This window comes from Aquarana catesbeiana, linkage group LG06, assembly GCF_042186555.1.
Source record: "Aquarana catesbeiana isolate 2022-GZ linkage group LG06, ASM4218655v1, whole genome shotgun sequence".
Taxonomy (NCBI): Eukaryota; Metazoa; Chordata; class Amphibia; order Anura; family Ranidae; genus Aquarana; species Aquarana catesbeiana.
In genome coordinates this window covers 326492495-326510196 of record NC_133329.1, presented here as the reverse complement: position 1 = coordinate 326510196, position 17702 = coordinate 326492495, and the positions used below count along the sequence as shown (strand labels likewise).

The window sequence follows — 17702 nt, the reverse complement described above, 5'->3', positions numbered from 1 at the left end:
GAACTCTTACAACTGGGCAAATTTGAAATCTCTTGGATGGGAAGGATAGCAACTTTTAAATTGGTATTTTACCAAAAATTCTTTCTTCAGGACTGTACCAATACCCTTACCAGCCTTTTTCTTTAATAAACTCGATACCTCACTTTGATCCTTTATTTACAAGGGGACTAGAGCAAGAATAGCCTTCTCTACCCTCATAAAGCATAGATCAAAGGGAGGTATTGGAGTCCCAGTAATTAAAGACTATTATAGAGCGACTCTTTTAGACCAACTTAAAACGTGGTTTGACCCGTCTCCAGTAAAGCAATGGGTACTATTAGAACACATTTTGGTGCAAAACAATAACCTCCGAGCCTTATTAATAGCAGAGGCCACCAATAAACTATTACATTTACCAGACCACCCTTCTATCTCGGCTTCACTTAAAGCATGGATAGACCTTCTAGACAGAAGTCAGGAATCCATATATACTGTATATCCCTGTGTGATATTCCACTTCAATCCTTTGAATTCTTAATACCAGGCCTATCGGTTCAATCATGGTTAGACGTTGGTTACTCTACCCTATGGGAAATCCCAGATGTAATCAAACACAAAGATAAATTTAAGATGTTCCAAATCCAACATCTCCTGCATACCTTCACCTCTGATACCATAGCGCTGAACAAAAAAAAAAGGGGAATTTTATCATAGAGATTCTATCCAAAAGAGAGGCATTTCACTTCTTTATTCCTTGCTTCAACCCAATACTCCAATAAAGCAAAAACCAGTGATGCTGAAATGGGAACAAGATTTAAATAGATCATATTCGGAACAAGAATGGTCCAAAGCAATCAGATCCAGCCTAGAAGCTTCACACTGCTTACATTGCGAAAATGTTTATAAGATAATCTATAGATGGTCCAAATCCATAAAGAACACTCTCCGGACTGCTGGCGTAACTGTGGGCAACCTGGGAACTTGTTACATATACTCTGGTACTGCAAATCAATACCGTAACCAGCTTTTGGAAGTCTGTTTTCAACCTGATCTCATCTATTACAGGGATCATAACCCATTCCTCGCCGGCTTTGACACTGCTAGGACTCTCCATAGGAAACTTCCCTACTAACTTTAGAACAGTAATTCTGCATATTTTAATAGCAGCTAGATTGTCCATAATGTGTTAGTGGAAAAGAGATATAGTGCCTACACTTACAGAAGTTGTCTCTAGGGTAAACTTACATTGCTCACATGAATACTCTTATGCCAGCATCCACAGCAATAGGGAAATGGGAAGTATGGATTAAAACCTACAACTTCACCAATTTCTTTTGAGGAACTAGATTATAATGGCAGGTAATTAAGCGGCAAGCAACTTATAACTAGCTGGTGAGGACTAGGAGTAGTCTATTTATTATTTATTTATTTATTTTAGGTACTTATATAGCGCTGTCCAATTACGCAGCGCTTTACATATACATTGTACATTCACATCAGTCCCTACCCTCAAGGAGCTTACAATCTAAGGTGCTGCTACTGCTAGGTGAAAGTGCTACCCACTACACCACTGTGCCGCCCACGTTGATGGATACTACGGCTGTAGTACCATTGCTACTTGTTTTCTTTTCATTGTTATGTTCTTTGGTTTACTCTTTTGTTTTATGTCTGATGTTCTCTATAAGGTTAAGATTTGTATCTCTAGGTAAGACTGATGACCTCTAAAAAACAGGTTAAGGATAAGGATTCAAATTACTACTACAACTACAATTGCATGAAGCTTATGATTATTTACACATGATAAGATACTAAGGTGAAATGTGGAACAAAACCTATAAGAAAACCAACTTGTTACTTAAGTCTGTACAAGATGCAACTATGTACATTTTTGATCTTATAACTGTTCAAAACCAATAAAAATTTCAATGATAAAAAAAAAAAAAAAAAAAATCAGTGAATAAATACATATGGAATAAAATAATAAAGCAAAAAAAAAAGTATTTGAAAAAGGAGAAAAATATACAATGCAATTCCTTACCATAAGTATAAAACAAGTAAGTTGCAAGTCAACTTTCTTCATTAGTGACTGAGATGCATGTTGGGCGATTGCCAAGCAGATTGACTGAAAAGAAAATGCGCAGGGTAGAGTATATAGTGTCATATGGTCCCCTGTGCATTTTCTTTTCTGTGTGAGTTCCTCTTTAAAGACAGTGAGGATTGTTCATCCTTGTACTAATAAGGGGGGCACCTGTGGGGGCTGGGATCTGGGTGTCTATCCAGAAGGCTGGAAGCTTTGCAGGGAAATTGTGGGAGGCTATATGGCATTGCAGGAGCTTGGGGGTGCTGTGGTCCAGTGTTGGAGGTTGGGGGCTCTATGGGGACTGGTGGCTTTGCAGCAAGCTAGGGGTCCCTGCAGGGGGCTTGGTTGCACTATAGGAGGTTGGGGGGGACTTTGAAGGCTAAGGGCTCTCAAGGGGCCTGGTGGCACTGTGAGAAGTCGAGGGACACTGTGAGGGCTAACGGCTCTCAGGGGGCCTGGTGGCACTGTGAGAAGTCGGGGGACACTGTGAGGGCTAAGGGCTCTCAGGGGGCCTGGTGGCACTGTGGGAAGGTGGGGGACAATATTAACCATTTTAATCCTTATGCTGCTAGCCTTAGTAAATAGAAGGAATAGGAAGGTAAGTTATACCTACTTGTTTTTAGATTTCTTCAGTTGCTTCCTGGTTTCTGGCCTAAGCCAAAATGATGTTATACATCCCAGGAGTCTTCATGAGCATTTTTTTTTATTTCATCTGGACAAGGGGTTTTCTTAGCTAAGCATACCCCTGTGCCTGCATGCCCAAGCTGAGGGCAAATAGATTCCAGGAAGCACATGCTACATGAATTGTCTGCCCTTACTCAAGATGGCTGCAGCTAGAAATGCTAGGGTGGTGTTTTTCAAAGTGATTTCTCATCCAAATTAAAGCATTGAGACATGGATGAATAGGTACGTTTGCTTTGAATATTACAACATAAAAATTAATTAAACAGCATTTTCAGTTTGTGGTGCTCAGATACAATTTAGTTTCAATTTAAACGCAAATCCCATTGTCTGTAGTGCCCGTTATTCTAAAGTGTGTAAACAGGTGCAGTTAACTAGCCTGCCACTACGTGGCTCTGTCCTAGACAAGAGTGTGGTTACAGAGGGCGGTATAACAATGTAGTAGGTCCATTTTAGCTAGAGCTTGCCTGTATTAATGTAATGGGTGAGTCAGTGCCAACATATAATCCAGGTTTGGACGAGCCATAGTGCGGTTGGGGCATGGGAGCCAAAGACCCCACCATTCGGCAGATGTATTCAGCAAGGCCCTGGACAGGGCTGGAGGACAATGAGAGGTAGACCTGCATCCAGAAGAGACTTCCTTTGTAGACTTCCTGACCCTTATGGTGGTGGGGGCTAGGGTGGGTTGCAAAAGGCCTTTTAGGCCAGGCCAAGTGTTCCCTGGAGTGAAGCTATCCCCCTGGCAGACCTGGGAGAGATGTACCCAGCTAGTGGTGTCTGCAGTGATCCTATCTTAGAGACTATCTCATAAGGAACAGTGAGTGGACACAGACAGCCTAAGGTGAACCAGGGAGAGAATGCGCAAGGGAAGATTTCTTGCTATATCATTGTATGCGATTGACAGTGTAGGTCAAATTACCCTGGATAGTAAGTTGATGTGATATGACTGTATTTTCCATCTGTCAAATCTGTCAACTACCATCAGTAAAATACAGCAATTCCACTTCTGCGTGGACATTCCTTACTTTCGGATATAAAGGTTAATGGCCGGGAATGTCCTGAGGATGCCTCAGGCATGGAAAGGGCACAAGATGGTGAAAGGTTAAAGCCTCAAGCAGGTGGGTTGTTGTTCTGGAAGGGAAGAAGCGGAGCAGAGACTTGTGCTCTTGACGCCTTTACACAGCCATTACAAGTGCATCATGTGTGAGTGGGAGTACCTCCCGATTTCTCTTTCTGGGTTTTTCCTTAATTTAACTATTGCATCTAATAAATATATAACACATAAGAGTAAAAAAAAAGTAAATTTCTTGTGGCATTCATTAACACAGTTCGTAATTTCAGATTACTAAATATATTTTTACTTACAGAATGTTGTACTGTAGAAATTATCTGAGATCCCAAGTTAAGGACAATTTTATATAGACTCTGTATATGCGCTCGCTGCTCCTGCTTCTTAATCAGCGGAATGTCATCATTAGTGTGAGCTGCTGTCAGAGGTTCTATTTCTGGCTTCAAAATATTGATCTGTAGTTTAAAATAAAAGCCAGAACAAATAATATGCTTCCATTTTTAAATTGGGTTTGACGATAGCCAAGACATATTTCCACTATCACTTTGCAGTTGCTAAGGTAATTTGGCTGTCTACAGATTTTAAAGGAATTGTATCATGGAGCAGAAATACATCAGAATCTCCTGATGGAAGCAGCTGATTTGCAAGCTATGGACTGTATACTAGTTCCAGACAGATTACCTGAACCTCATTAGCTAAGTATTTGCCCCAAATCTTAACTGTGGCCTGAAAGTCATAGACTGGCTTCTATTCATGTGTTAAAATAGGCCCAGTCAAAGTCCAGACCTAAATCCAATTGAGAATCTGTGGCAAGACTTGAATACTGCTGTTCACAGACGCTCTCCATCCAATCTGACAGAGCTTGAGTTATTTTGCAAAGAATGGGCAAAACTGTCACTCTCTAGATGTGCAAAGCTGGTAGACACATCCCCAAAAAGACTTGCAGCTGTAATTGCAGCGAAGGATGGTTCTACAAAGTATTGACTCAGGGGGGCTGAATACAAATGCACGCCACACTTTTCACATATTTATTTGTAAAAAAAAATTGAAAACCATTTATCATTTTTCTTCTACTTCACAATTATGTGTCACTTTGTGTTGGTCTATTACATAAAATCCCATTAAAATACATTTACTCTTTTGGTTGTAATATGACAAAATGTGGAAAACTTCAAGGGGTATGAATACGTTTTCATGGAACTGTATTTTAGCAGAGAGCACTATTTGTCCTTCTCTTGATTTTTACATACACTTTGTATATCTTACACATTTGAGGATTGACCAGCCCGGACCAGCTGAGTTACTATCATGATTATAAGGTGAGTGGCCAAGATTGAATTTGGTGATGGGAAAGAGCACCCTATATACTTGGATGATTATCAAGTCACGTTTTTGGTGCACGACTTCTTCTGTATCTTTGCTGGTGATCCATATTTCTATGAAGATTGTTTATGAATTTTGTTGCGCTTCACTATTTATGAACTTGTAACATTTTTATTAGAGGTGCTGTGAGATTCAGCTATAAGTGTTCAGCTTGCAATTTTTCTCATTAGTGTTATTATATGACTGTGCTGATTGGTTTCTCTTTGTATAGTTTTAAATAAACTTAACAACAGTAATTGAAGTACAGTTAAAATTCCAAGGGGTGATCGCATAAATACTATACTAAAGGGGATCTGGAGATTTTTGGGGGCTATGGCCATTTGAATGTCTACTTTAAACATGCATGGCACAGGGTCTTATCATGTTCAATGAGAAAGCAGATCTCTCTGCAGAATGCAATATGCCAACAATACTGAGTTCCCCTTGATTCCTGGCATTATCAGTGAAGTGTGTATTGACAGGTAATTTAATATTTTTATTTATTACAGGTACTTATATAGTGCCATCAATTTACTCAGTGCCTTACATATATATAGACATATATATATATATATATATATATATATACACACAACGGGTAAAATAAGTATTGAACATATCACCATTTTTCTAGGTAAATTTCTAAAGGTGCTATTGACATGAAATTTTCACCACATATCAGTAAAAACTCTTGCAATCCATACATACAAAGAAACCAAAACAAATAAGTTAACAAATTAAGTTATGTGTAATAAAATGGAATGACACAGGGAAAAAGTATTGAACACATGCAGAAAGGGAGGTGCAAAAAGGCATGGAAAGCCAAGACACCAGCTGAAATCTATCAGTAATTAGAAAGCAATCCTGCCCCTTGTCAGTGCACATTAATATCAGCTGGTTCAGTCTCAACTGATGGCTTATAAAAAGGTGTCTCATCACCAAGATGTCACACAAGAAACATCTCATGATGGGTAAAAGCAATACACCCTTTCAAGACCATCACAACCTTATTGTTGCAAAACATACTTATGGCATTGATTACAGAAGGATTTCTAAACCTCTAAATGTTTCACTGAGCACTTGTTGGGGCACAATCCGGAAGGGGAAAAAACATAATTTTATCATAAACCGGTGTTCTGCCGAGAAAGTTCCGCTCGGCAGGTTAGTTCCCCCCTCTACTGCGCATGAGCAGTAGAAGCCGGCGGAAATAGCCGAAGCGGAACAGCTGAAAATCAGCTGTACACGGCGCCTGTAAGAGGGCCCCTCGCGGGCTCGCTTCGCTCGCCACGCTTCGGGCACGGCCTCGCTGCGCTCGGCACTTTTAGATTCCCCCTCTAGGTCCACTTGGATAGCGGGGAAGGAACCTGGACCCAGAGCGCAGGCGCTGTGTACAGCTGAGTGAAGCGTTTGAGCTTCGGCTATCTCCGGCGTCCGACAGTAGTACGTACTGCGCAGGTGCTGCGCCTGCGCAGTACAGGGGGGGAACCTATCCGCCGAAGGAACTTATTCGGCAAGACACCGGCCACGACCAGGTGCTCCTTGCAAGATTTCTGACAGAGGGGTGAAAAGAATTACCAGAAGAGTTGTCCAAGAGCCAAGGACTACTTGTGGAGAGCTTCAGAAAAACCTGGAATTAGCAGGTACAATTGTTTCAAAGAAAACAATAAGTAATGCACTCAACCACCATGTCCTGTATGCACGCTCATCACGCAGGACTCCATTGCTGAAGAAAAAGCATATTATAGCTAGTTTAAAGTTTGCTACACAACATTTAGACAAGCTTGTGAAATACTGGGAGAATATAGTCTGGTGTGATGAGACCAAAACGTAAATCTTTGGATGCCATAATACACACCGTGTTTGGAGGTTCAATGGCATTGCACATCACCCCAAAAACACCATACCAACAGTGAAGTTTGGAGGTGGGAACATCATGGTTTGGGGCTGTTTTTCAGCATACGTACTGGCAAACCTCATATCGTTGAAGGAAGGATGAATGGAAAAATGTACCAAGACATTCTTGATAAAAATCTGCTGCCATCTACCAGAATGATGAAGATTAGGGATGGGCTGAACGCCAAGCGCCGGCAGCTATAATGAATTGTCAGGTCTCTGCAATACTCATAAAAGTCATTGAAAAAAACGGCCTGGGGTTCCCCCACAGTGCATTACCACATGGGACATCCTCCCCATGTTGAGGGCATGTGGCCTGGTACGGTTCGGGGGGGGCGCTCTCTCGCCCCCACTCTTTTCCTGCGGCCTGCCATGTTGCGTGCCCGGATAAGGGTCTGGTATGGATTTTTAGGGGGACCCTCACGCCATTTTTTTTATGTTGACGCGGGGTTCACCTTAAAATCCATACCAGACCTGAAGGGTCTGGTATGGATTTTGAGGGGGACCCCCACACCATTTTTTTTTTAATTTTGGCGCGGGGTTCCCCTTAATATCCATACCAGACCTGAAGGGCCTGGTATTGAATTTGGGGGGACCCCCACGCATTTTTATTTTTGGTTCGGGGTTCCCCTTAATATTCATAACTAAATAAAAATGGGAAAAAAACGCACTAGAAAACTTAAACATAAAAAAAACCACAAAACTATAGCTGCACAAATAAACACCAATATCTGTGTAAAGTAAACTAAAAAATCTAAATAAGTGCGCTTACAGCCTGTATACAAAGACTAGTGACATTAATCGAATAAAAAATGGATTAATTGAACGTGCATGAATAAAAGTGCAATAAAATTAATGACATGAGAAGAGTGTGCACTTGTGTGCAAAAACACACATATCCACAATTCAAATATAACATATACTGAATGAGTGATCACTTCAAACTATCACTAAACAGAGTGAAATTCATCAGTGGTGAAAATACGTAAAAGTAGTGATTTTAGTCCATAAATTGAAGAGCAAAAAAGTTCCATGAGTGTGTATCAACTTCATAAAAGTAGGGAAACACATCCACATTCCATCCCGCCGTACCCCATATAGGTGAAGGGAGAAGAGAGAAGTATAAAGATGTGACTCTCTGTTGAAATAAATCCAAAGAAATGCTGAAGCATGCGCCACTTTACAGGCATACTATAGACACCCCCAGGTATGGAATTTAAAGTAATATTTCACTTTTATTGTTTCACTTTAAACATTATTAAAATCACTGCTCCCGAAAAAAAACGGCCATTTTTATAACTTTTTTTTGCATTGATACATGTCCCCAAACACTTTTTATGACAATAGCTTGCATATTAACCTTTAAAATTAGCACTTTTGATTTCTCCCATAGATTTTAAAGGGTGTTCCGCGGCTTTTGAATTTGCCGCGAACACCCCAAATTGTTCACTATTCGGCGGACACACACATAACTTTCTAAAAAATGTCTGAACTTATTTGTTTTGGTTTCTTTGTATGCATGGATTGTTACCAACATGTGGTGAAAATTTCATGTCAATAGCACCATTAGAAATGTATTTTCCTAGAAAAATGGTGACGTGTTCAATACTTATTTTACCCGCTTTATATATAGTACTTTCACATCAGTCTTTCCCTGAAGGAGCTCTAAGGTCCCTAACTCACATTCATACATATACTAGGGCCAATATAGACAGGAGCCAATTAACTTACCAGCATGTCTTTGATAGAAGGAAACAGGAATACCTGAAGGAAACCCACACAGGGACAGGGAGAACATGCAAACTCTAGGCAGGTAGTGTCATGGTTGGGATTTGAACTGGTGAACCTAGGGCTGCTGGTGACGTAATGCACAGCTGTAACCAGCATTGTCCCAAACGTGCATACAGACCATGGAGCATTTTGATATGCAGTCTACTCACCTCTGTTTTCATCTCATAAAATGTCACAATTTTGATAAAAATCTCTTCATATTCCTTAATACTGTCCTTTAGCCTGTGGTGATACTGGACAAGTTCATTCATCTTGCCTGTTTTTTCATTGATTTGTGCTCCTTCTCGAGTAAGAAGTTCTGAGATCTTTACAGCTTGTTCAATTTCATCATTTAGTTTCTGTCAAGATGTGTAAAGATTTTAGGTAAGACATAGAGACATAATTGGGCGTATTCAAAATAGGTGATAGGAAACACTCATCCATTCTGTTATTCATGAACATTATATATGTCTATCTTTATATGTATGTAAAAGGCTTTGTGCTGTATAGTGAGTTTTATACAGTATCATATATTTTAGGGAGCACCACATAATTATTGATAATTGTTTACCTGACCTTGCAGAAATGCATGTAGATGTGAGCAGCACCCTTCATTTTCACTTTGAGATATTTATAGGAGATCACATTGTATATTATATTATATATTTATAATTTATTCCTTTTATAAATAGGTGGGGTGGAAGTTTCACTGGTTTTCATAAAATAAACCAATGCATATATAATTATGTTATTAGAGTCCAATCAATCTACGATATATGAATAAGTCCCCCCAAAAAGAATGTTCTGTAATCTTCATATCCAATCCACCACAAGCATCCATCATATTGATATAAATGATACCACCACCTTGAGACAAAAGATGGCTACTCAGCTCAAATAAAACGATTTTACTATATGGCCAAGAACATATAGTTCTTTAGGGTTCTGGAGTAACTTTAATTTGTCTCATAACAAGGAATAGTGAAACCTCCACAAGTAGGGAGAATGATCCAACATCACCACCACACAGAATGGCCACTCAAAAAGTGTACTTTAATTATAAAGGTCAAAACATGTGTGTTCCCCTTTAACAGACAGGATCAGCTATAGGTGACAGGCTCACTGTTCAGGTTTACTTCTTCAGGACCAACTTAAAAGGTGGACCTTTAATTATAAAGGTCAAGACACGTGTGTTTACATTTAACAGCTGGGATTGGCTCTAGGCTGTTCAATTGAAGGGCTTTTTGTCCTTAATGTGCAACTCAGGCTTAACTCAAAGCCCTATGTACAGCCTGGGCCTAGAATTTAAAAGGCTCCACAAGGATACAATAAATGATCAGTAAATTAACATTAGTACTTACAAGTACCATATGATGTCTGCACTTTAGCACTGCTATGTTAGCAATGCTTAGGCTAGGCCAGGTTAACTTTATGGCATGCTATCCCTACTGGTGTTCTATTACTTTCGAGCAGATGTTATTCCTATCAATCAAACATACAATTTTTATCAATTGGATATAATCAATGTCCTAACCAAGGAAAGTTAGAAAGGGTTTGTTCAAAGAAGTTATATTCATATTTAGACAAATTGTCATGCAACTCACCTGAAACTTTGTCTTAATATTATTCAAATTCTCCTGGGCATTTAAGATATTTTGGATATCATTTCCTAAACTCAGTGTAGACAAAGGTTGTAGATCATTTTCTAGTTCTTGTAATCTGCCACCTGCCTACAAAAAAAAAGTTATTAACCTTTATATTTACATATCAAATGTCATATTTTTAGTGTCAAATGATTGTTTCACAGAACCTTCTTGAAACCACCCCACCCTAATTTATATAACAAGCAATATATAATGCTTAAAGCAAATTGGTTGTTTACTTTGCAAGGGACGTTTCCCTTAGCTTAGTGAATGTGGTAAAAATTCACTTTGCAAAGAATGCCCAATTATGTGCAATGGAAATTAAAAAAAATATATGTTTGCCTGCACATAATTAAATGGTGGAAATCAGTAGAGCTTCACCTCACCCAATAAGCTAAAGGGGAAATTCCCTTGCAAACTAGACAGACTATTGTTCTTTAGTAAATCTACCTCATAGTGTTCAATAAAAATGAATCTTCACAACTGATTTGTTGCTAGGTGTTAATATACTTTACAAACTGATTTTTTGCTATGTGTTAATATACTTTACGCATAGGTACCTCATGCTACTAATAGTTAAAAATGTGCAAAAGTAGCAGAAGTTTACTTTTTCCTTTAGTTAACTTGCATATGAACGTTCATACATAAAATATAACCTAAATGTATACCAATCGTAGCTGGTCTTTAATTGTTTTCCATGTCTGCTTGGAGGAATTTTCTTGATTGACATGCTGTTGCCACACTGACCACAGATTTGTTATCTCAGTCTTTTCCTTATTCAGATTAGCCATCGTGTCCTCCACAGTCTGCACGTGTTTATCCTTCAAGATTCTGTCCTTGTTCATCTGAAATAAAAATAGTTTTGAAACTATTCATTGACTGAATGATAATAGCGATTTATAATTTTAACTTCCTTTGATCATGTTCTTACATAAAATTTTTGTCTTACATTGGTAATATTTATCTTCAAAAAAAAAATGCTTCAGGTGTAAAAGGACTTTACCAAGATGTAAAATCCATGTCTATTTATGTATGTCTAATGTTTGAACTGTTTCAGACACTAATTAAAGAAACTTATACTGAAAAATAATGAGGTTTTTATTGCTGAACTTTTCTGAAAATGCAAGCTGCCTGGTTGTCTTGCTTAACTACTTCAATACAGGGCACTCCCCCCCCTTCCTGCTAAGGCCATTTTTCAGCTTTCAGCGTTGTCACACTTTGAATAACAATTGCATGGTAATGCAACACTGTACCCAAACAAATTTTTAATAATTTTCTTCACACAAATAGAGCTTTCTTTTGGTGGTATTAAGTCACTGTTGGGTTTTTTATTTTTTACTAAAAATAAATAAAAAATACTGCAAATTTAAAAAAAAAAATAAAAAATTCTTAGTTTCTGTCAGTAAATTCTGTAAATAAGTATTTTTTCTCCTTCACTGATGTGCGCTGATGAGGTTGCACTGATGGGCACTGATAGGCTGCACTGATGAGGTGGCACTTATGGGCACTGATGAAGCGGCACATATGGGCACTGATTAGGTGGCACTGATGAGGAGGCACTAATATGCTGCACTGATGGGCACTGATAGGTGGCATTGATATGCGGCACTGATGAGCACTGATAGGCGGCACTGATGGGCACTGATAGGTGGCACTAGTGGGCACTGATAGGCTGCATGGTTGCGCAGTACGGATGGGCACTGATGGGCAGCGCTGATAGGCACTGATTGGTGGCACTGATGGGCAACAATGGGCAGCACTGATGAACAGGCACTGATGGGCACTAAAAGGCAGCACTGACTGGCATCACTAATGGGCACTGATTGGTGTCACTGATGGGTACTGATTGGTGTCACTGATGGGCACTGCTGGGGCTTTACTGTAATCAGGGCATTGATCATCAGTGCCCTGATTACCTGCCCTGGTGTCCCATGCGAGGAGATGCTCTCTGATCAGCCATGTGACTGGCTGTGATTGGACACAGCCGATCACATGGTTAAAGAGCGTGTCTTTAGCTCTTTACAGAGATCGTGGTCGTGCCGTGCCCTAGGAACATGGTACGGCCGCGTGCCCCTGCAGGTGCACGAGAGTGGCCGTTCTGGGGAGCTGTCATTTGACGTTCTCCCAAAATGAGAGCTTCACCGCTCCTCTGTCATTTGACGGTGGGCGGGCGGCAAGTGGTTAAAGTGTTACTAAACCCACAACAGTAAAATCATTTTGTATATACAGTAAAGCATGCCTGTTTTAATCACTGTGGGACCTAAGGGGTTAATCCTGTGCATTTTGTAAAAGGGCTGTTTGATCCTCTCTTCTCTGATCCTCCCCTTCTTGACAGTCCCCAATCAATTTGCCAATAGTACAAAGCCTTAGAGGCAACCTGCACATGCTCAGTTTGGAAAGATTTATTTTTCTTGGGAAGGTGCATGTGATCAGCACATGGCCAATCAGCATTGTCTAGCCAGAGGGCCAGGGATCCTGCAGCCTCATAGGGCAGTCACAGTAGAATGAAAACTCCTCCTACAAGCCTTTACCAGACACTGATAGAATTCATAAGACTGTTATATACTGCTGATGAGAAAGGTATTTAGCAGTTTATATTTACTAAAATAATTGGAATTTCATGTTTGTGTACTGTGGGAGACCAGATATAGTGAATGCAGGGTCCTGGGTTTAATAACACTTTAACTTCTGACATCCATTATTTTTTGGTCACTGGTTCCCAATATGTATCTAGCCAGTGAAGTCAAAACTACTAATTTGCATGCTTTTTTGGGGTCAGTGACTCAGAAAGATATGGAGATATAGACTGCCAAGGAGGTAGTATTTTCAGAATAGGGTCAGCAATGGCAGAGCCCATTTTTCTCAGTCCCGAGGAGCTTAAGCACATCAACATTTTGCTCCTGTGCATTCAGTGACATTTAGGGGTTGATTTATGAAGCAGCTGTGAGGCCTTACCGTGGCCATACTGCTGCTTTAAACAAATGAGTAGTTATAAAATACAGCAATGCATTTAAAAAATGTGTTTATCACCATACTGGCTTCATGACTCTGCTGCACTGTAGTGCTATTAAAGGGCAAAGAGACAAAAAAAAATCTGATCTAGGAAAATTGTTGTGGTACTGGCTGTTCTCCAATCACTTGGTGCATTTTGCAAGCTCAATACTACAACCTACAACTAGAAATGGGCCAGAAAATTCAAGTACTTTATTGAGTAATGCTGTGTAGTATAATAGAGAGTGCACAGCAGTATATGCTCTGTATATGGCCCCTTAGTCATCTTTGCTAAGATCAGAGTTCACCAGGGCAATGCAACGCACAAGAGCAACATTCAGAGATTCACAAGTTACTGGGTGCATAGGCATCATTTGATATAATGGGTGCAGCATGATGACCCCATTATGCTCCATCGTCATATCATCCCTCTTTCAAGGATGTGCTCTTGCTTTACAATATACTAAATATATGCTACAATAGGCCTTTATAATATAAAGCAGGGATATGCAATTAGCTGACCTCCAGCTGTTGCAGAACTATAAGTCCCATGAGACATAGCAAGACTCTGGCAGCCACAAGCATGACACCCAGAGGCAGAGGCATGATGGGACTTGTAGTTTTGCAACAGCTGGAGGTCCGCTAATTGCATATCCCTGATATAAAGTATCCTTTATATGCCTTACTTTGCTTCATCAACAGCATAACAAGTTATAGGGATCCATTGAACTTTACAGACTTTTAAGCAAGTTTATATCTACTTTTAACCTTATAATTTAAAATTCTATGTTAATATATAGTCAATCTCACCATTTTTATGATATTCAGACAGTTTTGTCCCATGTCTTGGACTGAAAAAAGCTCATTAAGCACACTCTGTATCTGTGATTCAGCTGTTTCCAGCATGGTCGCTGCCTCTACTTCTGGATTAGGTGTGCAAAATGTCTTTAGATTCTGGATGTTCGATTCCAACTTTAAGTAAATACAAAATAGCATGTTATTGGCAATATAATCAACGAAATTAGACTTTGGCCAATAACATCAAGATAACCTAAATACAAAGGAGACAGTTACCTTTCAAATGCCACAGTTAAAGCGGAAGTAAACGCATCCATAAAAGAGTTTAATTTCCTGCACTTGCCTAAAATGTAACACTCCCATTGGTTGTGCTCTCAACCAAACTGTCAAACCATCCAATGGCTGGTGTCATAACTGATCACATGTGCAGTATCATGGAAATTGTAGATTAAACAGAGGCAAAGATGGCAGCTTCCTTATCTGAAAACGATAGGGGTTTACTTACACTTTAAAGCAGCAGCTAGTGAGTCTGCATCCATCCCGAAAACTCTTATTAAATTTATTTTGAATGTATGCCAATTTTTTAAAAATCTGAGCAGACTGCAAGGGCATCTCTAGGGTGCTAATAAACCAAGGGCACCTCTGGGTACATAGATTGAAATGTTGAGGGGCTGGTAAGATACCATGATGACCAGTTTGGATCAAATCTAAGATTAATAAAATCTTTTAACTGAACAAAAAGAAATCAGTCTAAAAAATATGATTACAAAATAAATAATGGATGGATTGGAAAAGTAGATACATTGTACAATGTTCCAAAACTATATATTGCATAGAATGTATGATTTATTTATAGGAATGATAACCCCAGGTACTTAGTATTCGACCCGGGGCACATGCCCTGGGTGCCAGCGTCTTGCAACGCCACTGGCAAACTGGAAGACCTAATTTAGAGAAAGGAATGGTAAAGCATATCACATTATTGTTTAGAACTACTTAAGCTGGAAGCACTTTCTGAAAAAGTAATGAACACATATGACCATCTTCAATGATACAAAAAAACAAGGATTTTAATATGTTAAACAACATTGATAAGATGGTTTGCATGAAGTTATGATTTTATGTATGTGTATCTTAAAGCACTATACATTTTCTGTAAAGCTTTAGATATATCCCCTTGTTTAATTCAAGTAAGAAATTATGTGACTTTTAGTACAATTCTTTGCACATCGAACCCTTAAAAAACATATTTTACCTGTTTCGAAGACTTCAAAAATGTTACATAGACATTTATAACCTCCAGTTTCTCCTCAATACTCTGATCCAGAGCTTTTAGTTTCTCATCCAAAATCCGAGAGTTGCTGGCAAAAGCTTCACTCCCAGATGGCACCGCCTGTATAAGCTGGGAGGCAGACTCCATATACTGTGATGCTTCCTATTTCAAATCACACACAATGCAATAAAAATGGACAGGCCAGTTTAGATCACAACTTCAGGTGAATATTTAAAATATGCTTTAGGTCTCTTATATACTTACTAAATACAAGCAATCAAAAAAACAGATCAGTTACTGTAATTGTTTGGAATATATATTTTATTAGGGTTGAAATTACGCTTGTAGTGTCTGCTCTGTAAGATGATGTGAGGTAAAGGGAAATACTTTTGTGGTCTTGTAGGTGACATCAGGATGAGGTATTACCAGTGTGGCGATCTCCTCTAGCAGTCCAATGAGCAAGCGGAGGGCAGTAACACAGAGGGTTTATTTACTAAAGCTAAATAGACTGTGCATTTTGTAAACTGCAATTGCACTCTGCAAGTGCAGTTGCTCCAGAATTTAGTAAAGAAGGTAAAGCTCCACTTTGCAAAGAATACCCAATCACGTGCCAGGAAAATTAAAAAAAAAACACATAATTTTTGCTTGAAAATGATTGGATAATGTAAGTCAGCAGATCTTCTGCTCATTTACTAAGCTCTGGAGCAACTGCACTTGCAGAGTGCAACTACACTTTGCAAAGTGCACAGTCTATTTGCCTTTAGTAAACTAACCCCACAGTCTGTATAGCTGCAGGGTCTAAACCAGCCTTATGATGCAATGGGGTTGACTAAAATCTGGTGCAACTCTGCATAGAAACCAATCATCTTACAGGTTTTTTGTCAAAGCTTAACCTCCCTGGTGGTATGATTATGTCAGATTTTAGGTGCTGAAAGCGGTACAATTATTTTGCATGGAAATCTGGCGTTTTATATCGTAGGCCTTTAATTCTTAACAATAACACACTTAAATCTGTCCAAACAAGAGTCTAGTAGACATCCCGGGTATGATGGAGTTTGAAACACAAAATCATAAATTATAATATAATAAATAAATATAAATATTTTAAAATAATAATAATATAATAATAATAAAATAAATTTCCCCACGATTCACTATCGCTCAATTCTGCAAGTGTTCTAATTTACTATCGTTGTTTTCTAGCTGGTCTAAAGCCACTTTTGACGTAAAGGGACACTTTTTGGTTGCTATGGACAATCTCAAGTTTCCAGGCAGAAAGCACAGTATATATAATATAAAAGTGCATGCAGGGCATTGGACAAAGCATTGGGGACAAAAGGGATGTGAAATGATTTCATACAGTACTGTAATCTGTGTTATGCTATTTACATTTTTTGAATTTGCCACCAGGTTCCACCTCCATGCGTCGCGACGCTCGCAGGGAACGGAGCCTGGCACAGAGAGGCTTCGGCTTCGGGAGGAGGACAGAGCCCACGGACACCACGGGGGGGACATCGCAGGATCCTGGGGACAAGGTAAGTATACCGCACCAGGATCCCACAATGCAATCCCGAGTGTGGCTCGGGGTTACCGATAATGGTGCTGAAATTTAACCCCGAGCCCCACTTGGGAATACCGTCAGGGAGGCTACTTGGACAAGCTGAAATTAGAAGCTGATTGGCTACCATGCACAGTTGCACCAGGTTTTGCACTTTCCAGTTTTAGTAAATCAAACCCAATATGTAGCCTTAAAGCACAGCAGGGTTTAGTAAATCATAAAGCTACTTTCACACTGAAGCGCTTTACAGGCGCTACAGTGCTAAAAATAGCGCCTGCATAGCGACTGTAAAAAGCCTCTCTTGTGTCTCCAGTGTGAAAGCCCGAGGGCTTTCACACTGGAGCGGTGCGCTTGCGGGACGGTAATAAAAGTCCTGCAAGCCGCATCTTTGCAGTGCTGTTGGAGCGGTGTATACACCATCCTAAAGCGCCCCTGCCCATTGAAAATAATGGGGAAGCGCCATTAAATCGCCGGCAAAGCGCCGCTGCAGCGGCGCTATGCCGGCAGTATTAACCCTTTTTAAAACCACCCCGCTAGCCACCGATTAGCACCGCTAAAACGGCGGTAAAGCGACGCTAAAATTATCCGACGCCCCAGTGTGAAAG

The 17702-nt window shown here is 39.7% G+C and overlaps 1 protein-coding gene across 1 annotated transcript in view; it reads right to left on the bottom strand.

Moving 5' to 3' along the window:
- Nucleotides 1–17702, bottom strand: part of CCDC141 (coiled-coil domain containing 141) — a gene marked incomplete in the record, with an annotated part of 261745 nt that overhangs the window by 50005 nt on the left and 194038 nt on the right. Inside the window, 6 exon segments of the mRNA XM_073633762.1 lie at nucleotides 4106–4264; nucleotides 9005–9193; nucleotides 10439–10564; nucleotides 11146–11322; nucleotides 14279–14440; nucleotides 15522–15701. Of these exon segments, the coding sequence (XP_073489863.1) occupies nucleotides 4106–4264; nucleotides 9005–9193; nucleotides 10439–10564; nucleotides 11146–11322; nucleotides 14279–14440; nucleotides 15522–15701 (993 nt within the window).